The 25992-nt window shown below is 37.5% G+C and overlaps 2 protein-coding genes across 2 annotated transcripts in view; one reads left to right on the top strand and one right to left on the bottom strand.

Annotated features, from left to right (window-relative positions):
* The window catches only part of nr5a2 (nuclear receptor subfamily 5, group A, member 2), a 72475-nt gene extending 53536 nt beyond the window's left edge, over window positions 1–18939 (top strand). Inside the window, exon 8 of the mRNA XM_028027873.1 lies at window positions 17026–18939. Coding sequence (XP_027883674.1) covers window positions 17026–17273 — 248 coding nt within the window. The 3' untranslated portion in view covers window positions 17274–18939. The remainder of the gene's footprint in view (window positions 1–17025) is intronic.
* Window positions 18940–21108: 2169 nt separating this feature from the next.
* Window positions 21109–25992, bottom strand: part of LOC114150996 (adhesion G-protein coupled receptor D2) — an 80351-nt gene continuing 75467 nt past the window's right edge. The window contains exon 25 of the mRNA XM_028027871.1: window positions 21109–21757. Within this exon, the coding sequence (XP_027883672.1) occupies window positions 21650–21757 (108 nt within the window). The 3' untranslated portion in view covers window positions 21109–21649. The remainder of the gene's footprint in view (window positions 21758–25992) is intronic.

Below are 25992 nucleotides of genomic sequence, written 5' to 3'. Positions count from 1 at the left end.
GAATAAATAATATGTCTATCCGCAACTGATGTTTCATCTAGGATGCGTTATGGGGCTGCCTTCTTTAAAACTTTGCTTTCAGTATGAGGGAAATGTGGAAATGTAATCTACGAACTTGTGCTTCCCTGGACAATTAGGATTTGTACAAACCCCAAAAGTTCAATACAACCTTTTAAACTTAATCTTAATAAACTTAATACAACCTTCTGAGGAACACTACATGCATCCTTTACTGGTTGAAGTAATTTGGTAAGATTTTGCATTTTAGGCTTAATGCCTAAAATGCAACAGTTATTTGACTAATTCTTTACATTAGCTAAACAAATTCATATTATGAATTTCACATCTTCTCTCTCTAAGTTGTTTAAGCTCTAAATTAATGCACCGGTAGGTTTCTTAACTGCCACAGACATATGTAATAGCATGCAAAAGAAAGCAACAGCAGAAGGAGCTATGGCTTACACAGGGATCCTAAATCCATGGATTAGTGCATAACAGAATGGCCTCCTAATTCAAAAGCAATGAGAGCAAAGACTCTAGCTTTGATGGGACCTCAAAAGATGTAAAATTATCCAGCAAATTGAGAAGTTACTTGAAACTTCTCATTTCCTTTGAAAGCCAATGGAAATTTAGATTTAGATTTATTTGTTTCATCCTTTTATTTGTAGTTTTTCTTGCTCTGCAATATATAGAAATGTGCTCATTACCTTCTGAATGAGAGTATATGCATTTTATTTTCATGCATTTTATGTTACTTTTTATTGGCCAACCATTTCTGGCAGAAATGGTGGAAGGTCAAATTGTTACCTTTACGTCATATTAACATGTCTGTCTGCTATGGCCCAGCAAGTGTTCATCGTTGAAATAAAATTAGCGATGACGGAAATCCATTCTAGCTGTTTATTAGATTATGTTCAGAGTCAGTCAACACATACAACTCTTTCTCACTCCATTTGTTTACTCTAGACATAATTTCAGATGTAGCAACAATTAAAATAAACAAATAAGTTAAAATCAATAAAAGCTGGTAAAATCACATCCTACTGCAGCCAAATCAAGTTAATCGGACGTGAGTGTGGTAACTTTTCTTTCTTTTTTTTCCCCATCTGTTTCGAAGAGGGAAGAAGCCTGCCCTAAAGAAAGTAATCTAATTTATTGGTCTGTCTGCCAAATTTACCTAAAAAAAAGCTAACATTCTGAGCAGTAATCTTTATGTGCATCCTGCCACTTTGTAGGGAATTCTATGTAATGAGGCTTTCTAAAAAGCTTTCAGACTTTATCAAGCTATAAAAGCTTTGGGTCTCCAACTTGCCAATACTACGTGGCAATACTGCAGGCTGTCATTAAGTAGCAGTTGCTGTGAGTTATGGTGGTGGAAGGCATTTTGAGGATCACGGCTTCACACCTTATACTGTCCCTCTTACTATCAATTCTTCGAATGGATGTCAACATTTACCAGATTCTCCACATGCTTTGCTTCTTTTCACCTTATTCAAGTATATTTTCACCTTATGAAAATAATATGGCATAGCCTGTAATTGGATCAGCTAGACCTCTGTACTGAGGTTGATGCTTCTGCCATCTTGCTTATGGCTTCCTGATAACTTTAGAACTGTCTGAAAGTATTCCCATACTGTCCTTGAAATAAGCTTCTTCGTAATGCAGTGACATTCACAAATGGCTCATTTCAAGCCAAGTTATTTCTAAAGCTGATGGGTGCATTTATATCAAAGCAGCTAATAAGATGACTAAGAAACTTTTTTTTTCCTCAGAAAAGGTTTATAACACAAAAAGAAATATGCATTTCAGACATTTGATAACCCCTTTCACTTTGCAACATGGGCTCACATTTGTAAAAAAAAGAAAGGGTGCTTTGCTACATCAGGGAATGTATGCCTAAGTGTACCAAGTGTATGTTTCATAATGTACTTGCTCAGAAAGAAGAAATTAAAAGTAAAAGAAAAAAACCCAAATAAATTCAGAATTGCAATCGCAGCAATCCTGGTAACCAGTCACTTAATGATGCCTTGACCACTGCATGATAGCAGGAGAATTTTGTCCACTTTAACTAAAAGCTCTGATAAAGCAATACAGGACAAATCCCCTAAACTCCTGTCCCACTTTTATCAATGCTGCCATTAACTCTACCACTAGCGAGTACAAGTATACAAATGCTCTTGTAAAAGTTTTTTTTTTTATGCTGTTAACTCCTTCCTTTGCCTTCCTCCTCTGCTCCACTCCAATACTCCCAAGTCAAGTGATTTAAAGCGCTAAGGCTGTGGAGAAAATGTTCCCCTCCATCCCACCCTCCTCCTCTCTACACATTCTCGCTCTCCCTTGGTCTTATTACAGGCTGTCAGTTTATTATAAAACATTAGGAAAGCAGAGGGACACTTGCAGTTACTGTCTTATCGATTGGTGAGGATAGATTCTGTGATTTAGAGTCAGCCTCTGCTCACGACCTCCACATTCTCAGCCTCCTATTAAGGCACCTGCGCTTTGCTTGGGCTATTGATGTCTCAACATTAACAGTTACAAGCTGCTACAGAAAATCAATGTTCAACTTTTATTACCAGCTGCATAACATGGAGGACCTCCCACTGCTTGGTACTTAGCAGTCTGTCTGGTACATCAGGTATTTTCTGTAGTAACATCCATCATATCCATAGCATATGAGGACTTTTCAGGGGGCAGTTGAGGGTCTTAGAGCTTAAGGGTATATTATAGGAAGGTATAGAATGGCAAACAAATTAGAGCATCCTTGAATCCCTGTCTCTGAACCGAGATGTGAAGTTGAGAATGTGTTCGTTGTGGAGAATTAGAATTTTTTAAATAAAATCTAAACAAGGTTTGGACATTTTTAGCTTCCTGATGCAGAAACAGACCTGTTCAGTACAATACATAAAAAACTATCAATCTTCTGAGCCACAACAACTAGACAGACATTTGTCTATCACAACCATCAACCTGGATTTGAGTGCTGTAACTGTTACTCAGGAAGGGTGGATCTAGAGGGGCTCAGGCCTGTAAAACATTTATGAGTGGCTACTGTGCAGCAGTATGGCAACCCTTCTGGGACAAACAGCTGCTGGTTCTGTGCTCTCCGTCCCTATTAATGGAACTCAAGTTCATCACACACACTTTTCAGCCGAATGGTGGCAACTGATTTCTCCTCCTCTCCCTCCTCTGATCATTGGACTGCCCACCTGTGGGGCCTCAATGCACTTGCTTTTTCACATGACGCTGTGTGTAAGGGTGGATGGGGGGAAAAGGAGTAAGGACTGATGGGCATTAGTGTTTTTTTTTGTTTTTTTTTCTGGTTTTGTGTGTGTGCTCGAACTGGGTATGTTCCCAGTGGGCAGAGCTTGAGGTTATCATTATGTACAGGTACATCCGCTGCAATGCTAATGCTGCTGCATTCTCAGTGGCCACAGCTCGGGTCCCAGCACTGTGCTCGCAGCGCTGCAACTCCTCTCCAATTAAAGACTGAGGGAGTCTGTTTGCAATAGGGAGGACAGGCTTGAGCATTCTGGAGCCCTGTGGAAAACAGGCTCACATTAGTCAACAAAAACAGGATTGGAGAACAAATTGTGCATAAATCAGAGCCCTGTTAAAAAGTGTATAGTTGGACGGGGTTTCTCATGAGTATCATTTTTGTAATAACAATCATGTAGTCCATTCCTAATCAATTTAATCGACTGTCAGCAATGCAATCATATATTTTATGAGACCTGTTGTTTTGTTAACTTTGTAAGCAGCTTAAAGAGCCCAGACCAAAGTTGACTTTTTGAACCCGCCTGCGGTCTTAGCACAGGAGGAACACGGCAAGTGTCAAGGTCAGAAAGTGCCGAAGTGGGATCAGTGCACAAAGTAAAATATCCATGAGGTTGAAATGACCCCATCTCTTAAGATCGCATTTAAAAAAAAAAAACAATCTCAAAAAGCTCATATAGGTTAATACCAGTCCTTTTTTTTTTTTTTTACAAACATTTCAACTGTTGTCATATTTGTACTGGGTGGTTATTTAAACAGAAGCCAATGATTATTTACACTGAAAATGGAGGCAGGAAGTTTTTCACCACAAATAATCTTAGTTTGTACATGTACCAAGAGCAGAACATGTAAAGGGTTTTAGGTCATAGAAATTAAAGTAATGCAAACTAAAGCAAAAATTTTACAGCTGCTTCATTGAATGGTTTTTTTGTTGAATTTTATACTTTCTTCTCTCTCAGGCTACTCTGATCAGAAAGACTTTATATGTGATTTTTTTTTCTCAGTTCATGTTTTAGACAGGAAGATAACCGGTGACACACTGCCTCCAGTCGCTTTTTTCTGTGTAAATAGCCATCACATTTTGTGTAAAATAAAATAAAATTTAAAAAATGTGTACATGGGTTTGTAAAACTACAGTCACATTCGTTGCCATACTATTTTAAAAATGAGAATGGTTGTAGAGGAATACTTAAGTCTACGCGTCTTGTAGACAAGCACTTAGCTTCATCATCTGCAACTAACAAATCTGAATTTATACTAAAAGAAAACACAAAGAGATTGTGTACTGCAGATATTGACTCTTTATATAACCTCCAAACAGAAACTTTCTTCAAACATTTTACAAAGCTCTCGTTAAAGATATCACAGGCCTTTCATATACTTATGCAAACATTTCTGTAGTTGTAAGAGGTTCAAAAGGTTCCCAGTCAGAGTATTCCTATAGAAGCTTAACTATAATTCCTGAAACTGTCATTTTATCTTCATGAAAATACACTTATGGCTGCTCTTACTTATGATGTATCATTGTTTTACTTATTGCAGTCATGTATGTAAATACAAAATATAAAAGTCTTGCAGATTTATAATGACTGATAAATGAATTAAATAAATTGATGACTGTATAAAAATACAACAGATTTTGACATTAGGTGTTTGAGCTGTTTCTTAAGAAAAGCGCTGAGTGGACTGTAGAAGTAAAAATAATCCTTCACATTCACCTACAGTTCTAATATTACAAATGGAGCTCTGTGGCATGACAGAACTGCCTGGCATGTGAATTGTCAGTCATTGTGTCCCTGTGTGATTATGTATAGAGCAAAGGCATGTGCTCAAACTATGGCAAGCTATCCGGTGGTCAGGTGGCTGCTATAAGATTAAACAACCTTTGCTCTTTGAGCTTCTGTGTGCGTGAAGGGTTGGGGGTGGGGGTGTGTGTGTGCTTTTAGACAATGTGGTTACAAGATACTTCTGGCAGAGCAAAAAACAGCAGCGCTTTGAGGCAACAAGTGTGTGTGTGCGTAACCAGAGACAGTGATTAAATGTTTTGAAGCACAGATGATCCAACAGTTGCTGTCTCTTGTTCCTGCTCTCTTTCTCTCCACACCCACCTGTGAGTCTGCTTCCCCTTTGTGTTTCCACAGCTCTTTTTTTCTTGTCTCTTTCTTGTCTTGGATTATATTATAACCACACAAGTTACACAGAAAAGCTTCAGCGTCTCCCCTTGATAAATTCATTGATTTATAAGGGAAAAGTAAACAAAGGCGTTAAATAAAACATTCCAACATTATTCTTACACAAACTCACCGAGCAAACACAGATATCTCAGCGTTATGCTGTGGGACATAAAAGTATATTGCTGGCTAATCCCAGACATTCGTCATGTCAACTTGTGCTGTGTTAGAAGCAGATTTAGAACATTGTGTTGTTCTCTGGTGCCACCTGGCACGAATGCTGAAATGCTGCTGCCGGCAACTCTAAGAACCGAAACTATAAATTCACACAGCGGTGAGTGGTTTTGGTATAGCACATCAGCAACAAACTCAGCAGACTTTTAATAGAGTCTTCAGTGTCATTACAATCTTCCGAAATCATAAAATCACAGACTTTTAAAATAATTAATTTACTTACTTCATGTTTTGTCAATTTTCAGTTAAAAGCCACAAAGTTACAGATGCACGTAAAGATGTATGCAAGAAAATAGTCTCAATTGTGTTTTAAAGTTCTATTGATTAAACTATAATTTTGTCATCACCAAATTTTGGACACCACAATGTCTACACAAGAATGTGCATCACCATTTTGTATTCTGTAGTTGAGCAAAATAAAATACATTATCTCCTACTACTCCTTACTGTGAAACCAATTCCCCACAGAGTGATGTTGCTATCATCTTTCTTCATTAAGGATAGTCTGCTACCCAGCTTTTTGCATGTAGGCCACAAATTTAATTTCTGAGCTTATCTGAACAGAGCACCTGTATCCAACATGTGTGTTTTGTCCCATGTAGCTTGTGAGAAGTTGCAATCAATCAATCAATCAATCAATCAATCAAATTTTATTTGTATAGCACATTTCAGTAGCAAGGCATTTCAAAGTGCTTTACATCATAACACACACACAAACACAAAGTCATAACAAACATAAGCACAAAGTCATGAAACACAGAATCGACAATCAAAACATTACATTAAGTCAAATGCCATTGTTAAATTCGTAATTGATTATGTTTCAAATACAACTCTAAACAGGTGGGTTTTTAGTCGAGATTGCATTCAACTTCTTCTGACTTTCTTTCAACTGACAGATTTCATTGTGGGGTTTGCACAGGTAATGAATTTCCTAAAACTCTTAACGTCAAATTGGTAAAATTCCTAGACCAACACAACTTTATTAGTTTATCCTAATAAAGTTTATCCTTAAAATTCTTCTTTTTTCCAGAGTTTCCTGAGCTCCACGTTTTAAAATCCTCATGTTAGAAACTGTACACAAACTCTGAATATGTCGTTCTGAGAGACCAACTTCAAAAAAGAATGTGCAAACGTGTCTTTTATATTAATTGCATTGCTATGTAATATCTCAATAAAAAATGGCACAGTGTGGTTAACATGTAACACAATCTGTCTCTAGTCAGCACACTACCTGACGGCATCCTTCATCAATTCTGAAAGGAAAGAAAAGGTGTATAGATGTAAAAAGAGAGAAAGTGAAGTACTGAGCGATCGAGTGGTGGAGGAGGAGGGGGAGCACCTATGCTATGGATTAACTGTCCTTCATGCTGAAAATATACATCCCCGGGCGCTTGGCACTGAATTATTAATTCAAATTTGTCAAAGAAAGAATGAGAGAAATCTATTGACTGGGACACAGGCTCTTTAATGGTCTCATTAAAGGGGAGGCTTCCCACACCATGCACCTTCTGCACTGTTGAAGGATTTTCGGGGCAGTGGAGGTTTTGAAGGTGGAGGGAGGCAGCTGGGGGGGCACTTGACCCCCCAATGATTTTCTGTCACTTCATCATAAACAAGAAAGGCTGACATGCCCCAACCCCCTCACAACCCGCTCCCCGGCACTCGTCTCCTCACACACCCCAAGCACCGCCATACAAACCCTGGGTGTAATTAGCCAACGGCTGCAAAAGTGCATCGAATGTAAACGAGGTTCACATGCAAGAACTGAATCTGACAGATGGAGTCAGCAATAACACTCACATTTTAAAATGCCTGCTTGAACTGTTACTGACAGGTACAAATGAATTACAAGGTAAAGTCACCGTGAGCCTGAAAAGTCGTCTCGTAGGCAGCGCTATTGATTTCTCTTAATTCAACAGTTTTTTTTCTACAGTACAAAGATTATTTCCACAAATTCCAGCATAAATAGCAAGATCAAATCCTGACTGTAGTTCATTAGATCTGGACCTGTCAGTCAAGTGTCGGTGCCATCAGCTGCACTCGGAGCCGTGTCGGTGGGTGGAATTTGGGCGGAGACGGCTCTGTCCAGACAGCATTACTGAGGTGGAAGAAGCAGAGACCTGTGGGTGCATCATTCCATCCGAGGCCAGCTCATTTGAGAGGATTTTGTTTTCACCTCCGAGGGGGGCTAAATCAGAGGGCAGTAAGGTGGGGAGAACTGGAGGCACTACAGAGGGCTAAGCAGTGAGTTCATTGCTGATTCAAGTCTCTTAGTAACCCTCTGGCAAATGGATTTTCATAATGCTGAGACAATGAGTTTTTTTTGTTGTTTTTTTTTTCTTCCAAGCCTGTCTGAAGCATGTCAAAAATGCATGCACTGATAATTTGGATCATATTTTTTACACGGTGATTTTAACTTACTGATTCATGGCCACTTCAAATAAAATAACTTATTTATGGTTGCACCGCTAGCACAGAACAATTCCTACCATCTCATGAAAGAGTAATAATCAAAAGATAGTAATACATGTAATTTCATGTCAAGAAGACTTAACCATCCCTTTAATATTAATCCACACTGATAGCAGCCTCCCTATCTGTGTCCATCTGTTGAAGCTCTCTAACTAATTCAGGGTGTGAATTTACTCCCCCGTTCACTTCAAAATAAATCCCTACCACCTCCCAGTCAGCATAGGCAATGAGAGAGGCTTGGATCCTTTCTGCTCCGAGCGCCTTTCCTCTTGTTTATTTTATCAGACCTAAGGCACATTTCTCTGCTTCTTAATGTCTCTCGCCGGCTGCTGCCCTCCGCCCCTCCACCCCCACTCACTACCACCACCACCGATACCAGTCTGTCAAGCCAGGGACCCATCCTTGGGCGACAGAACTCACCCAGCCGCTACCTGTTTAGCTTAACAACAATAGCTATGTTGTCGGTGAAAGGTTTTAAATCTGACTTAATATATCCCCAACTGGACAGTAGCTGCATAATTCTCTTTCATTACCGGATGGCTTTTGGCCCCTTGAGAGGCTTAAAGAGAGGGTTTGATGGGTTGGTGGGCAAATTGAGCCCTAATGCTTTATTCTGACATGCTGACAACAACCCGTTGCCTTAAATGGCCTGTTTCCAATAGCTGGGACCCACTTGTAATTATGCACTGGTAGAATCTTGGATATTTGGCCTGTAGACATTAGGTACTATGTTGGCTTGCGGGCATGTTGCTATAATATGTAGCTGTGCGCCAGTGAAATAACATTCAATGTTTAAGATAAAAAAAAGGCACTCCTCCGGTATTAACATGGCCGTATTTAAGTTATCTAAAAAGTCAAGAATACATTCTAACATCATTCCACAAATATAGATGAACATAATCATTGTCAAGTTTCAACACAGTTTCATTGTTAACCCCTGACCTCCCCTCTAAGGTATCAGTTTTCTCAGGGCAGCAGTACACAGTTACTGGGTAGGTTTTATTCTTAAATTGCATGTTGTTATTATTAACCTTTATTTAATAAAGACATATTTAACCTAACATGCATTCTATGGAAGGAACCGATTAGTACTCACACATGCAGTGGGATAACTCCATATATTAAGGCCATGACCTTAATTTTCAGTTGTTTTTTTTATTTTACTTTAAAGTCATTGAAGATGTAGAAATAAAACCACAGTATTTTTGATCTGTTTGATATTATATTTGACCACAACTAGATGTGATTTGTATTTTTTCCTATAAGTAAAAACTGTGGAAAAATAATATTGAAATATTGTGTAACACAACCAACCTCCAACCTGTGCACCAGCATGCTGCAGACAGCAGGCACATTCTTTTGAACTCATACATCTCTTCTTTGCATCACTTAATATGAAAACCATGCTATGAGTTATCCTGTAAATCTTCAGTGTTTCAAAGAGATTTTCCCAATAATGCATGGTTGGACCCCATTTTTCCAATTATGTTTTTCCCTTACCACTAATTTGTAGGTGGTTTTTTTTAAGTGAATTCCCCTGATGGACTCACAGAAAAGAAGTGGGACTGAGATCTCGAGGGAGCAGGCAAACTTGTTTTCTGTTTAGTACAGATAGATGGGAACAGTAATACTCTAGTAGGAATCAGAACCTCCTTTAAAAGACAAAGACAATTCAAACTTGCAGACGAGACGTTGACAGTTTAGCATTAATGTAAGTTGAATTGTGTGTTTGTGTGCTGGCTGAATTTACTGAGAAGATGCAGAAATTTAAAAATCACTGATTGTTTTCTAACACAAACCAGAGCTTACATATTAAGACAGTAAAACACAACTCTGATATAAGCCGGTTATGTGGTAGTGTTGAACATGTGGCCATTGCTCCTTGACCTAGTGGCTTTTGTTTGCTCTTAATGCACCTGTTACCCTTTTCCTTTCTTTTTTAACACACATAGACATTTTATTTCAACACACATGCTGCAATACATTTGACCTATGTGGTGTGAAGCAACTAGTTAGTCACCCCTGGATGGCTTTGTTTTTCAGTGTCAAAGGTCACTAAGTTCTCTGTCAACACCACCTTTGCTGATTGGAGCCTAGATGACATTAATAATAATGAATCAAGTTGTTGTGGGCACTGTTGACTCGATAACAGCCCAGTAGGGTGCAATAAAGACATTCTAGCTGGGACACAAGTTGAACTGCTAACTCTTTGAAGCACTGCCGCTGCAGTAAAAGGTGATTCAGCTTTGATAGTCTCATATAAACACTGTTTAGAGCTCTCCCATTGGGAGACCTGAGATCCTAATGCGGGAAGTAACCTGTTCGTTTTCCACTCACATTTAATTGGCCAACTTTACTGACAGCACCTCATTTAACAAGGGTTTTATGACTCAGGACTTTTATGTGTTATTTCGTGAGCCGACAGAAAATGCATGCCATGAAGTTTGAAAGGTAGAGCGTGCACTGGCAGCATGTGACTGTGATGGCTTATTGATTTGGGCAATAAAAACATAACGTGGGAAACTGCAGAGTTACTTTGCCATATATTGATTGTTAACCATACAAGAGAAAATTTTGTAAAAAAGGGCAAGTCTGGTAATAGTGAGAGTTTATTGGGAACATAGCAGGACAGAAAAAGGTGAATTAAAATATTGTTAAGGGTTTAATGTCTTTTTATCATTTCAGTATCCCCAGAATTTGTAAATTCCCTTTTTATAATAAAAAAATATAATGGAAATATGCACAATAAAGAAAAAATATTGTTTTATTTCTGATATATGCCCGAACTAGATTTGTTGCTCAGAAGTTGACCCGATAAACATGCTGTAAGTGACTGACGTGTTTTTTTTTTTTACGTCCTTAGCCACTTACAGCATATAAACATTGCCCCGTATCTTTTGCCTTGCAAAACTATGCGAACTTTGACACCAGTTTATGAGTTTTTACACACCAGATCATCGACTCTGTGAGGCAGTTTGGTGATCGGAGTCTAAAAGGCGTCTTGCACCGAGTGTCTGCACAATATGCTTTACATTTGTTTGCGTGTGTGTGTCCCTGGAGCAGATTGATAGGGTTTTGTAAGTATGTGAGAGAATATGCAGAGCCATACATGTACAGCAAAGAGCAGATTGAGTCTAATTAAAAAGCACAGCAGAGATTTCAGAGGTTCTGTGAAGGGGTGTGTGGTATGTAGGGGTGCATGCGGGTGGGGGTGTAGGCGTGTGTGTGTGTGCAGTGGCTTCGGCATGATCGGCCGTCAAATGAAAACAATGTATTCCATGGGACCTCGGGGTTTCCATTTGAGTATTCGGACACGGCACTCAGACGAACTGTGGCTGTTTTATGTAAAAAAAAAAAAAAAAGAAAAAGTTGATAATTAGTCCCTCAGTGACTGAATGATGAGATGGAGAGGAAGAGGAGGGGGAAAAGAGGCACTGAAGGCAGAGAAGAGAGTGCTTAGCGCATTTAGTAGTCCATCCTGGCACTGTCTGGGAAGGATTGATAAGGTTTTTTTTATTTGTTTGTTGTCTTTTTTTAATCTTTGTTTTTTTTTTTTATCCTTTCTGACTTCATCAGCAAAAATACCTCTGAGTTTTTAATTTATTTCGGAACTGAGAAAATTATTTGAAGTGTTCTTCTGCAGTTTGTAACATCAGTTTAGTATTGTTTGTGTTCCCTTTTTTTATGCAAACACAGATTCATTCGTTTTTCAAAAGAGTCTCTGGCAACAATTAGCAATTAAAATAAAGACTGAAACATTCAGTCATTTTTTTGCTGTGCTTCCACCTCAACAGTCACAAGTAAGTGCAAAAAAATGTGCATTTAATGTAGATGTATGTTTAAACAATTTGACTGTATTTTTTTTATCTTATTTAACACTTTTTTTTTCTGCTCTAGCATGTCCCCATATGGTATTTTTACTTATGATTACCTTGAAATAAAAAAAAAAACAACTGTTTTCTTGATATTTAGGCAAGGCAAAATTTCTTTTTTTTTTTCAAGAGCAAAGCAACAAATATTGTTGGTGCTAATAGTAATAATACAAAACACTTCTAATAATTTCTAATTAATCTAAATTTTTCTTGTGTTTTGACTTAGAAATAATAAGATTTTAAGTCCTTGATTTTAGTGACCAACTCATGCCTTTTCCCATTCTTGAAAATTGCTTGAAAATTTGAAAATCTCAATACACCAACAGATATGATAGTTTGTGAAAAAAATGCACTACTCAGTCAGCTTCAGCTTTGCTTCAGATGGTTTGAAGAAGTTGGAACAGAAAAAAAGCTCTCATGTAAACGTGATAAAAACGTCAAATATGATAGGATTAAAATACATTAAAAAATAATAATAACAAATGACAAAATTAAACGGAACACAATTCAAAATATTCACATTTTTCAAGTTAACTCAATTCTACAACATCTCAGAAACTTTTCCATCTGTGTTTTTCCCACATAATAACAACAACCTTTCCCTCCACCCTCTCTCTTTGACCTGCGTAGGACGGTTGTGATTGAACGCTTAGAGCGCCCTGTGCTAGGTTCGCTTATGTAAGGCTATGTTACCACTTCTCTGAGGTGTTGGTGGTGTGAGAGCTGATTCAGGATCCTGATAGGAGGTCAGACAGCTGAATGGCAGCAGGAAAAAGCACATGTCATGTTTGTTTGGAGGCTCCTTTGTCACAGGCCCTCTAACCCCCACCGTTCCTGCCCTCCTCTTAGCCTTATTTAGCCCCCTGTCATGTCACCCAGAGGTCAGAGCAAGCTGAAGCTCACACATACACAAGTCACACAACAGCAGACAGACACACACATGCATACAGATTGTAATAGCATGGTAGACTGCATCATAGATGGAAGTGCCTTGAAGGACCTGCTTCTCATTCTCTAGACCTCATTAGTTGCTGATTTATCTCCCCCTCCTTTCCCCTAATGCTCTTGGTGGGTGGAGACGATATGGGTGCGTGTGTGTGTGTATGGGGTTAGGGGTAGGATGTGTGTGTGAGAGACAGAGAGCAGATTTGTTTGTTGGTGGCGGGTACAGCTATTATTACAAAAAGTAATACTATATGTATCCCCACAGATTATTGCGTCTATTTAATAATAATAAAAAAGTTTTAAAGCTCAGCTCACTTAGTGTGTGATTTGATGCAGAAGTGCAAAGTGTCACTTCACAGTAGCCCACTGTGATCAGATTCAACCTGGGGGTCATACAAATTCCTAAAAAAATCAGACACACACATACAGCTCTCAGAACAGTCTCACCCTTGTGTTGTCTTGCGGATCAAAAGTGACCCACTAGCATGTTTAATTATATGACTTTACCTAAATTGACCCCTTGTGCTGAAGATGTTCATTGTAGGAGCGTCTTCATATGGTGAAGAACATCTTTGCACTACTGTATGAAGATTTTCTTGAACATCTCATGTTCAACATTTTGTGTTCAACGTGGGATGTTCTTCATTTTATGTTCAACGTGGGGTAGGAAACATAGGATGTTCTTCATCTTATGTTGAAGTTGTTCAATGTAAGAGCATCTTTATAAGATGAAGAACATCTTCATCTCATGGGAATATTTTCCATCTTTAGTTCAATACCTTATGTTGAACAGAAAATGTTCTTCATCTTGTGTTGAGGATGCTGAGGATAAGAACATCTTCATGAAATGAACATCATCTTGTGAAGATGTTCTTCATTTTATGCTCAACACCTCATGTTGAGCAGAAGATGTTCTTCATCTTGTGGTGAACATCCCATATAATTATAAGATGTTGATGTTGAACAACAATTCAACATCAACATAAGAACTGATGTTAAATTGTTCAAGAAATCAAACAATATTTTGTTTTGTTGTGTTACGAGAGGTATTTTTATAATTCACTTAAACCATTGACAAAGAATTTCCAAATTGTTTTCCCTTTCAGTATAATTAATTAAAAAGTAATAACTTCACATTTATGTAATTACAACAACAAACCTTTATTGTGTAAAAGAAAACTGATACAACACTTGGTTTGTGGTAAGAAGAAAAAAAAAGTGTGTAATACTGTTGATCGTCTTTTTGTATTGTATAACAAAAATACATAATAAAAAATAATTAAATTGAGTTGAATTGATAAATATCAGATTGTTTCATGATGCAAAATAGATTTTGGATTTAAAATTCAATTAATTTGCTTTATTTTGGGGCTTTTGTTAGGGTGGGTCATTGTTGACCCATAAGACAAGAGGAGTAAACAGAATGTTACGATCGCACAAGGGTTAAATATTCTGCAGTCCTACACTTCATAATCATGACAAGCACACAAAGTGCTCAGGTTTGCCATTATCCATTTAGCAAATTTTTGTCTTGTCTTGCAATAATCTCCTCAAACCCCCAGTGAGCTCATTATTGTTAGGAAAAAGTGCTTATGGCTGCGCAGAAAGGTGGGGATTAAGAAAAGACACACAATGTATTTTGCACAAGCAATTAATAGTAAAAGTAGACTTTCTAACAAAGTGAATTCTAGCATGACGTTAACATTATATTTCCCATATTGATCTTCTAAAAACTTTTGTCTACTTCTTCATAATAATCTGACAACTTTCCGCCTCTTTAAGATGGTGAAAAGATTTTTATGTTTAAGAAGCAAATGTGGCCTGACTATACCTCTGCCCTATATAATTTATTGTCCCCAGGGAAGTCATCTCTCAGAAGAACATTCTTGCTTTCACCTGATTCCTTCTGCATTGTCTTCCCAAGAGGCTCTTCAGAGGAAAACAGAAAAGAGAAGGAAGGGGGTTTCATCATACAACATATGAGCCACAATAAAGGAGTCAGATTTTCACATTGCCTAACCCTTATGTATCAGTAATAATGGCAGATTTATCTTTATGCCCCTCAAAATTAAGGACAGTGTTACACTAACGGCTAGTGTAACACTGTCCTTAAACACGTTGCCGGGGCTTAGTCACTAACCACTTTACCTCTTCACCTTATGTTTTTGTGGGCTAGCGTGACTTAATTGATTCTGTGAAATACAGGGAGCAGCTTTTTAGATTTTTTTGAGGGGGGTAGGTGCACACTTAGGCACAAAGAAGCTTGCTTGCAAATTTACTTACAAATTTCAATATGTTTTCAATAAAAATGTTCTAATTGCACAATAACCTTTAGTGTCTTCTATAATTTTGCTAATACGCATTAAAAAATAGCGTTATAGCTTGATGCATGCCATTATGTTTTTTTCATCGATTCAGCCTTTTTTTAAACCATGTTAGTCTTGAAACAGCCATTGCCTCCACATCAGATCAATCTCTCTGGACTCCTTTGATCGGCTCCATCACTACGTTGGGATGGGGGGTTTTTAGTTTCATCCTGCAGGCCGTTGTTGATGGTGTGAGGGAGGTGTTTGAGTTTGGGGCCCCTGGGGTTTTCCCGGGGTTGGGGTCACTGGAGGTGATTCTGTCGCCACGGGCCCCCACCTGGGAGGGGCTTTGGCTTTTTTGGGAGGTGACTTTCAGGTGGCTACATGTCATTTTAGGGGCTCTATTCTGCTTCTGGGTGGGTCTGGAGGGGCAGGGGGGTCTTGCATTTCTGGGGGCATATGACCATTAGGCTGGGGCCTGGCAGAGGCTAGAGGGCTGGGGTCCTTTCGGATACGTTGCCGGGGCTTTGGGACGGTTAATGTGTGATGGCTGTGCCCTGGCCCCATTGGGCTTCCATACATTTTTGGGGCCTATTAAAGTGGCTTTTCTCATCTCATTGCAGGTTCACTCTTTCAGAGACAGCATTCTACAGACAGGGGAGAGGGGGTCTCTAATGTCTTAAGTGCTCTGGGATTTGATCATATGTTCGAGTGGTAAAGTTTTTTTCGTCTAGGATGGGGTTGGGTGGGTCTCTTGGGTTTGGCTTGGTGGTACTGCTACTGTTGAGCTTGCGGTTGATGTGCCAGAGCCTCTCTCCCTTGGTGGATTTGGCGAACCAGGGTGCCTATTGAGGTCAGCGGGGGAGTTGGCTCTCTGAGAGGACATTACATCACACATGCAGGTGTTTGGGGTGCAGATGTGTCTCTGGGATGTGATGAAGTTTCTTCATCTCAATTCCAAATTTTATTCTACAACTTAGACACTCTCATCTTTAACATTCTCATGACACACATACACTTAGGGCCTTGGCCTTGGGCATGGTTAATGGCATCCAGAGGGCAATCTTTCAATCAGCCTCACTTCTGGAACCACTTTCAAATGTTAAGTTGTATGTAGACATTGAAAGTTCTGGGTGGATGAAGGGGACCATGTCCTGGATCTGGGGGCTGGTTGCTCTCTGGGATATCAGTAACTGGACGTGGGGAGTATAGAGTGTGTATGAGGAGTGTGAGGGAGTGTATTGCATCCATTCTTGTGTGTCTTTATGTTGTGTGTGTGAGAGTATTTTTGTGTGCAGACTTGAGGGTGGGATGGCGTGATTGTGTCAGTGTATCTGTCACGTCAGGTCTTTGACTTCCCTGTCTCCTAGAACTCCTAGAACTGGCCAAATTTGGGCCTTGTTTCCCCCCTGTCACACGCGCTGTCGGTTGGCTGGTGCCTCCACCCAGATAAATAATAATGATTGTATTGTACTTGTCTGAGAGCCTTTTTATTTACTTTAGGATTCTTCATTGTATCGTCGTTCTGTCGGTTGATTCTGACTTAAATGTTTGAATCATATGTATACATGTGAATCCATGCAAACTTGAACTATATATGTGTGGTTTGTATTTCTACTATTATTAAGAGCATTACAAATTAATGAAGAGTCCTTATGAAAAATTCAGAGTAAAAACAATAATAGTTGTTTCAAAGACGTAAGAATACTTTTTGCACTGTGTTAATATCTTTCTTCCTTTTTCCTGCAGACGTGAAGAACTTAGAGAACTTCCACCTGGTGGAAAGCGTTCAGGAGCAGGTCAACGCAGCACTGCTGGACTATGTGATGTGCAACTATCCTCAGCAGACTGACAAGTTTGGCCAGCTGCTCCTTCGACTGCCGGAGATCCGAGCCATCAGCCTGCAAGCCGAGGAGTATCTTTATTACAAACACCTGAATGGCGACGTGCCCTGCAATAACCTACTCATTGAAATGCTGCACGCAAAAAGAGCTTAACAACCGGACAGTCCTGATTCTTTCAACAACTGCAAGGACGTTTGTAAAAACTCATCGACTCATGTTCTTTTCTCTTTTTTTTCATAAAACCAAAACCTCCAGCTTGTCTACGAAGATAATAAATTCGGGAAGCTTAAAGTGTCAGAAACTCTTATTTATACTGAGCTCATTATGAACTTGAACACTCGGAGACTCACGTTGTGCGTAAACAAACAGCATTTAGATTGCTTTATTGTAAAAATTCAAATAAAGATAAAAAAGACTGCAAGAAGACTGTTCTCTTCAACTGAACTGCAGAAAAAAAGAATTTTGAAGGGCAACAAAGAAAAAAAAACACTTGAAACAAACTCCATGTTTGACACTATATGATAATTTCTGCTCGAGCAGGACCATAAGACTTTAGGGTTACAAGTTAAAGCCTTCTGAAAATAATAAAATGTGGATTTGTGCTGAGAAAAGGAAGCCGAATAACACTGCCCTTCTTTCAGACAGCTCTGTAGCAACAGCTTAACGTTCCTCCTGCGTGTTCTCCCACTGAAACTGGGCTTCAGCTGTTGTTGGTACTGTAAAGTCAAACTGACACGCAGCCAGCCAAGCAAGTGACTCTATTTTCTGATCGCCCATATGACACCTGGGCTTGACCCAACAAACAAGGTAAAATAAATGGGTGGACAATAGGATCGGTCATTGATGAACAAAAAACTAAAGGGTGAAATGTTTCTGTCTTTTTCCAGACATTTGCTATTCATGGTCGCCTTGTTGACCCCTCATCTTGTTCATCATTCTAAGAATAATCTTTTGTTATTTACCTCAAAAAGAACAGTGTTAGATAAGCCCTGTTAATAAAGTCACCATAAAGAATTATGTGCATACTCCCACTTTTTTCTGCAGTTAACACTCTCTTTTTAATATTTTACCAAACTTGGAACAAAACAAGTCATGATTCCACAGATGGAGATGGAACAATCCTGCCTTCCTCCAAAAAGACCAAAGCCCACCGTAGAAGAGGGAAGGAAATGACTAACACCTTAATAATCAGTGTTACAATGCGGAAAAGAAAAAAAAAATTGTGATGTCACAGTTATGTGAGTCTTGCCTTATTTCATTACCATGCTAGCTAACCGTGCAGATGTGAATGAAAATATGTACAAATATATAAATATATATATAAAGTATTCATGTTGTAAAAAAAATAAAAAAGACTAATTCAACAGGTGTTTACATTCATGTTGTCATATGGGAGAGAACTGTGATGAAGCTTAATTTGCAAAGTAATGATTTCCAAATGAAAAATGAAATCATCAAAATGAAGAAAAGGGTTTCTCTGGTGTGTTTTCTTTGATTTGTGTACAGTGTTTACTCTTTTTTTATTTCTTCATAACAGTACTTAAATTATGTCGTGAGACACTAAAATCAAAGAGGAATCACACATTTAAAATTTTTTTATCAGCATTGCTCTCTAGGGATTGTGCTTCCCTCTCAGCATTTTATTTGTAAATCCCGTTTTTGCTTCTTTTTTTGTTTATTTCCCGTTCTTTAAATTTTTTGATGTACAGTATGTCACTGGTTACTCTTAATATTGAAGATAATTTATTGTGTCGCTGGGTCTCCATCTTTGTGTTACATGACGTGAGGTGTCCACGCCAAAATAAATTTGTTTATTGTAGCATGCTCTCTGTTTTGTTTCCATGAGTGGTTTTCAAATACAGAAAAACCCTTTAATTTTTCTTATCTTTTTAAATGTCTATGCAGGTTTACGCATTGAAGAGTATTTTAGGGGTGTAATATATTTGTGTCACATCAGTTTTACTCACTAAATATGAACCTGAATCTTTGTTCTGTCTGGTTTGCTGTTATACCAAAGACTTCTCATTTACCCTTTTATATACTTTAATGACTGTGCACACAATTGGCACACAGCAGTGAAAATAAGTACTGAACACATCAGTGTACTTTGGAGACCACTGGTATAAAATTCAGTAACAAAACAAATATGCCACACTGTAAATAAGCTTTTAACTAAGGTACTAAAAATTTTTTAGTACGCAGCAGAAACATCTCTTGGTAGTAACAAGACATCCTCAGACATCCTCTTTATGGAGAAACTAGTCACATGTTACTCAGGTGTGATTTTGACCTATTCTACAGAATCTATCTTTCAGAAAGAAAATTTAAGGCACACCATTAGTTGAGCCTTCCTGGTAACTGTCTTTTCTCTGACTTCATACAGAATTTCCATGGTGGTGTCTTTGGGATGATTTTCTTGATGGAAAACCTGCTGTCACTTCATATTTAGTGTTTTAACAAGAATGTGCCACTGCACATTGCACTGCTTTGTCCATTCAGGCTTCCTTCATTGCATGAAGTCTGCCATTTACGAATGCTGAGAGACAGCAACGCACCACAAAGTTTAGTTCAAACCTCACAGTTGGCATTTTGGGGTTATTGTGAACAACCGTGTTGCCTCCAAACATAGTGTGTGGTATAACATGCAAAAAGTTGTATTTTGATCTCATCTGATTTTGATATATTTATCTTGTACATTGGCTTCATTCATTTAAACAGGTTTCCAAATGCATTTTCTTCATCTGAGGAGTCTTGGACAGTGAATGGGCATGGAGGCCATTGGAGCAGAGTGCATTACTTTTTATTTTAATGGAGAATCGTATCTGCTAACTCCAGGTCTTTTTGAAGCTCCCTGCATAATTATTGGATAATTCTGCTGAGAAGGTTTTTCCACTCCTCTGTCAGAAAAGGCCACTTGGCAGCAGCAGTAATGTTCTTTCATTTCTGTATTTCAGCTCCAAAAATTAATTAATTAAAAGCCTATTTCACAGACATGGTCAAAAATACTATAGACAACACAATTTATGTATCATAAATCACAGGACATAAAATTAAGTATATAAATAAAGAACAAGTTAAAAAGGCATTAAAGAAAAATACAAGAACATGAAAAAGATAATAGAAAGATACAAAAGACGGTATAAAATCTTATGTGAATGTCAAACTAAATAAGTGGGCATTTAACAGATTTTTTTAGTCTTCACTTGAATTCATTTCAGAAGCTTAGAAAAATATCTTAAGCTCATACATCAATGTGATTCAATTCAATAATGTTGCAAAGGTACTTTAACTCATTTTTATATTAACCGAGTCATTAACTTGCTCTGGTCTGGAGCATGATAGCTTCCTAAATACTGACAGATTTCAAAAATCATTTTGGCTTTTTGTCTTCAGATGGTTTTTGCATGTATTCAGTGCATATCCCCAGTTTCCTTCCAAATTATTATTTATCAATAAATAATATATTTATTATGGTGTCCCTGTTCTAACTGGATTGTTTTCCATTACATTAAAAACCCTTCATTATTATGCCAAAACCACTCCTTTTATCACGTAGTTGTAAATGTTTTTGATCTAAATATCCCCTCGCCTGATTCCAAAAAAATGCATGGATTGTTAATCTTATTAAAATTTTGTTAATAAATTCATTATTTGAACAAAACCTTTCTAGTGACATGTCTAATTCTGCTGCGATCTCTGTTGTTGAAATTCTGAAATGTATCAGAACTTGATCTTGATTGATCTCTGAGGCAGATTAGCACTTTGTTTTTGTGGTATAATTATAAAACTGTCTTCTCATTCCCTGTGATGTATTAATTTAAGCTTAAATATTGGTTGTTCAGTATTGATAAAGATAAATTGTTTAACATTTAAACCAACAAAGCATTCACAACATGTAGGAAGGAGACATAAAATACATTTTTTATTAGAAAAAAAGAAATATATATATGTGTGTGTGTGTGTATAGTTACATCACATTTACACAGAGTACCTCTGTTCAACTTTTATTTCACCTTCTGTCACATTCTGGGTCTTACCTGATTGTGAAAGAGTTACAAATCACTACAGAAAATTATTACAAAACAAATTTAAACTAAGAATGGGAAAGTTAAACACTGTATATAATAACTGTACAGCAAGAAAACTAAAGTATCTTATAGAAAAAAATAGAATTAGTTATATTGGCTTTATAGCAATTCGATTGCAATTTATAGCAATTGCTTTATAAACAATTATAGCTTATGTTTGTAAACTATAAACATAAGCTTTATAGTTTATGTTTAATAAATTAAACATAAACCTAAGATATTATGTATATATCATCCAGTATATCATTAAAATGAGTTAAAGTCAATCAGTACCTCCTCATTTCGCACTCGAATGAGTTCTCTTTTTTGACAGAATCACTGATTAGAGAGAACAGAATAAAAAGAGGTACTATAGAAAAAAGGAAACATCTATCAGAAAATAAGTCACAATTTTAAACAACACATCGTTAAGCCAGTTCGGTCACTCTATACAGAGTTTTTCTAAGGTGGAGGAATGCGAGGAAAACAGGAAGCTGCAAACTCAACGTCCATGGGAACATGAAGGCTGCATCCAGCTGGCAAGGCATCCACTTCTACAGGAGGAGGCTCCTGGGCGTAGGAAGAGAACAGGTAACTATTCAGTACAAACATTCAATATGCCAGGATTTAAACTTAATGCTTGAAAATAATAAAAAACACCTGGGAAAGTAAAAAGAAAAGAAAAACAAATTTAGATTCTACACTTCACACTTCAACTCTGATTAAGACAAGACAGAAAAAAAGTAATAGGTTTTTTTTGTATTGTCAAGTGACAATAGAAAAAGTTATCATCTCTTTCTTACAACTTTTAAATTCAAAAAGTTAAAACAAGATAAGATAGATAAATAGCATGAATCCAATTTTAAAATCCATGTGTGTTAGTGGGATGGTAAAAGAGTAGACAAAACTTCAATTCAGAATTATTTTTTTTGTTCACATACATTATCTAATCTGGCAAATAATATGGTAGAGTCATATGCTAAAATACTCGCAGTTTAATTGCTATGAGAGCGGATTTACAAAGTATCAACTGCTGGACTGAATACAATTAGATACCACAATTTTAACTTTTTTACAAATAAAGAAATTTGAAAATTATGTTTTATTTTGTGTTGGACTTTACAGTCAAAAAACCCATGTTTGTTTGATGGCAAATTTGTGTAGAAGTTCAACGGGTGTCTATACTTTTCCAAGTCACTGCTATGACATTAAGCTTTTTTACTGAAAGCCATATTACATACTATTAATTTGTTCCAACAACAAGACCTTACTTTGTCTCATATTCCCAGTGAAATACAAACATTCCCTCTAAATTTAACAAAAAGACAATGTTTCACAAGGCTGTACATTTCCAGAAAATTACAGAAAACGGCCATCCATTTTCATCATATTAATTGATTTGTTTAAAATGAAAAACACTAACATTTAAATGATATGAGGACACCTTTAATTGCTAAGCAAGTAACAGAAAGCATTAGCAGTGCTGATATGCAGCAATAAGGATGCCTGTCACAAACAGGCAAACGGCCAGCTCGATTCCCGATGCACACTGTTGCAACCCACACTTGAAGCTTGGCTTGCAGTGCCTGCCCTCCTGTCTGTAAATGTGTTAAAACCTGCTTTCACTCGCTCTGAATTTGTATAAATAATGTATATACATTTATACACAGACTCTAACAAGTGCAGCCTCAGGTGAAAATACTCAGAAATGCATGCTCTGTGCATCCCCGAAGGTGGACATGAGCTCCAAACCAAGTAACTCAAAAGATAACCATGCAGAGAGTGAAAAAACACACACACATGGATAACTCGCCAAAAGCAACATAAGCACAGAGACACCGTTTTTTTTTTTTTAACTCTCTAACACACAGTGCTGTCAGTTTCTAAACAAGTTTTCCTCTCCATCACACAAACAGCCCCAAGTTCCGTCTGCCAGTGTTATATGAAGCTTTTAAACTCTGGAACCACATCACTCGTGTTTACCGAGACGCGCTTGTATGTTTCCCTACATTGTCAAGCACAGTCAAAGCGAAAGAGACCGCGGGGGTGAAAAAATGCTAAAGCTTTTAGAAGTGTTCCAAGACTGTGGAAAAATGTAATAGTGGGCTGGAATAAGAATATTTGCTTCCCAGCACAGTTTGAGGGGGGCCCTGAGGCTTTACTGGCCGTATAGTGGCAAAAATGTGTCACCGATCAGGTTTTCTATAACTGATCATGATTTGCTCTACACATTTTGCCACGTTCCCGCTATTCAACAGCTTATACATTTAAATTAGCAGCTGCTTCCACAGTCTGCAGACGTGTTAACATTAAACATTATTTGAAAAAAAAAAAAAAAATCAGGCATTGTCAGCTTTTTGAAGTCTGTTCTCATTGTTGCATATAGTGAAACAAAAGAATATGCAACATTAAGTAATTGTGGTGACTCTTTGTGTTTTAACAGTCAGCTACTACCAGTAAAACCGTAAACTTAAAACATTACAGTCACAGAGGTCATCGCATCCTTGATCATTTTAATGTCTTAACAAACAAATATATTTATTACATTTCCTCACATCATGGAACATTTATTGATGCATCAATTTGTTTTGTGTTCATCCGACTCAAATGTAAAACACACATGCAGAACATGAAAACAAAAAAGAAACAGCTCAACCCTTCAGAGACACAATTAGCCAATGTTCTAATCACTTACACCAAACAGCAACTGGGGGACACGATGTTTGGCGGCCTGATGGACAAACTTTAAAAATGTAAAGATCAAATTAATAAGCAAACATTGTTAATGGGCAAACTCACTATTATTATGCAAAAGCATCACTATGGCATGCAAAACAAATAGTCTGAGGTTTGGAGATGGAATAGTTCGAAGGCCGCTGCCGTTTCATTTCAAAGCATGCATTATACATCATTGTGCATAAAGAGGAAGCCTACAGCATTACGCTGTCCCCCTACCCCACCTCCCCACCACAATGATTATCCTTTATTATTCATTAAAAAAAAAAGATTGAGTGAGAAAAAAAAATACAACTTTTAAGCACCTGTACCTCGCTGCCAGCATTCCATTAATTGCCTGCACAAAGGGGAGAGCCTTTGGAGATTTTTCAATTTCAAAAAATGAGGAGCATGCATTCAGTCGTGCTCATGTTATACCGGCACTTAAATCCTACAGAGCTCACATAAAAAAGGACTCAAGGTTGCATCCGATTGAAAGCCTCCAACTACAGCCACTTTAGAAATCCATTTAGCAAGCGGGAGGTTAGAACATCTAATTCATACGCAGCCGCTCTGTTAAAACGGTTGCGCCAATGTCTTTTAAAGAAAAGCACACACTTTCTCCTGTGTTTGCTTGGCTTCATTGTAGGAAATATGAACCTGGCTCATAGAAAGACGGCAAGACACAAAGAATTAATCTTGCCAGACCTCAGCCAAGTGGCGAAAGTGAATGCTGGTGAATGACTGCTTGTGGAAACTTGACCTTTCCTTCAATGAAATCAAAAGGAGAGCTCTAGGGGAGCAACAAAAGAAGGAATGTTGTGACTGTAATGAAATGACAACCTGACAATCACAACACTATTCATCAACTGCAGCATCTGGGATAAAACACATAATTATATTTTTTGTGTGACCTCTGAGAATGTCTGTGAAGAGACGATAAAAAGTTTCATGGAACAAAACTACAATAAGGTAAGAAACCAATTAGTGGCCACTTAACCTAAAGTTTATTCTCCTGAAAACGCATAATTAATCAACACTTGAGCTGCTGCTAATGTTTACGATTTAATTGCTTATTTGAAAGACTATAGCCACTTGTTCTTACAGTTAATAGATCAGTAGAAGCATTTAGCAAAAATAAATAAGCAGAATAATCTGATTAATGAATACAAGTGGGTGAGTAGTTCTGAACTTATAGCTCACTTATTGCACATAGTTCTTTAGATACTATGATGTCTATTTAGGTTTCACTGCCTCTTTTTATACGAATTAGCTATATATCTGATGGGAATATATGATTGTTACAACCTCTCCTTTTCAATTATGCTTAGCCTCACACCTTGTGATAATCATATTCTGATAAGTGATTCTAAAGTAAAAAATAATAATATTAAAAAATCAAGAAACTAAGCAAAATTTAGATAGCAAAAATTAGCTGAGAAGTTATGATGTTGCATATCATCACCTTCCTGGTAATTTTTAGCCATTTTTTGTGCCTAATTAATCTTTTGGCAAAAAAAAAAAAGAGGTGGGGATATTTATTTATTTATTTCCTTATTTATTTATTTGCACAATCATTTTTGGCAAAAAATGACTTTGGCCATTCATTATTTTTGGAAAATGATACTAAACACTGAAGTTGGGCAATAATGCATAAAACAGTGGCAATCCAAGACAAGATTCAAGTCAAATCATTTTTTGCCCTTGTTCAAAGGGCAAAAAGGGTTTTTTTGTTTGTTTTTTTTTCATCTGAGAAACTTTATGCTCACAAACAGCAACTGTGGGTGTCTCAGTGGTTTGGGTATACTTTTCTGCTAGAGCTATGTGGTATTGACATGCTATGCCATGTGTCCCTGTCCTTTAACATTGTGTAATTCCCTGGAAACATTCTGTGTATACCAGGAATGCTTCATATATACAATGAAAATACTGATAGTTTACAAGTCAACATGCTTTGAAATAGTGTCTATTAGTGAACATGTTTGTCAATGATGAAATGTGTTAACACACCATCCATTTGTTTCTATAAATGAAATGAACTGTGAATCTTCACAAAAAGAAAGAAAAAATAACTTTTCTTCTCTGCTTCT

Source organism: Xiphophorus couchianus, chromosome 9 (genome assembly GCF_001444195.1).
Source record: "Xiphophorus couchianus chromosome 9, X_couchianus-1.0, whole genome shotgun sequence".
In the NCBI taxonomy this organism is placed as follows: domain Eukaryota; kingdom Metazoa; phylum Chordata; class Actinopteri; order Cyprinodontiformes; family Poeciliidae; genus Xiphophorus; species Xiphophorus couchianus.
Note: the sequence above shows the minus strand (reverse complement) of the source record. Positions and strands in the feature narration are given on the sequence as shown.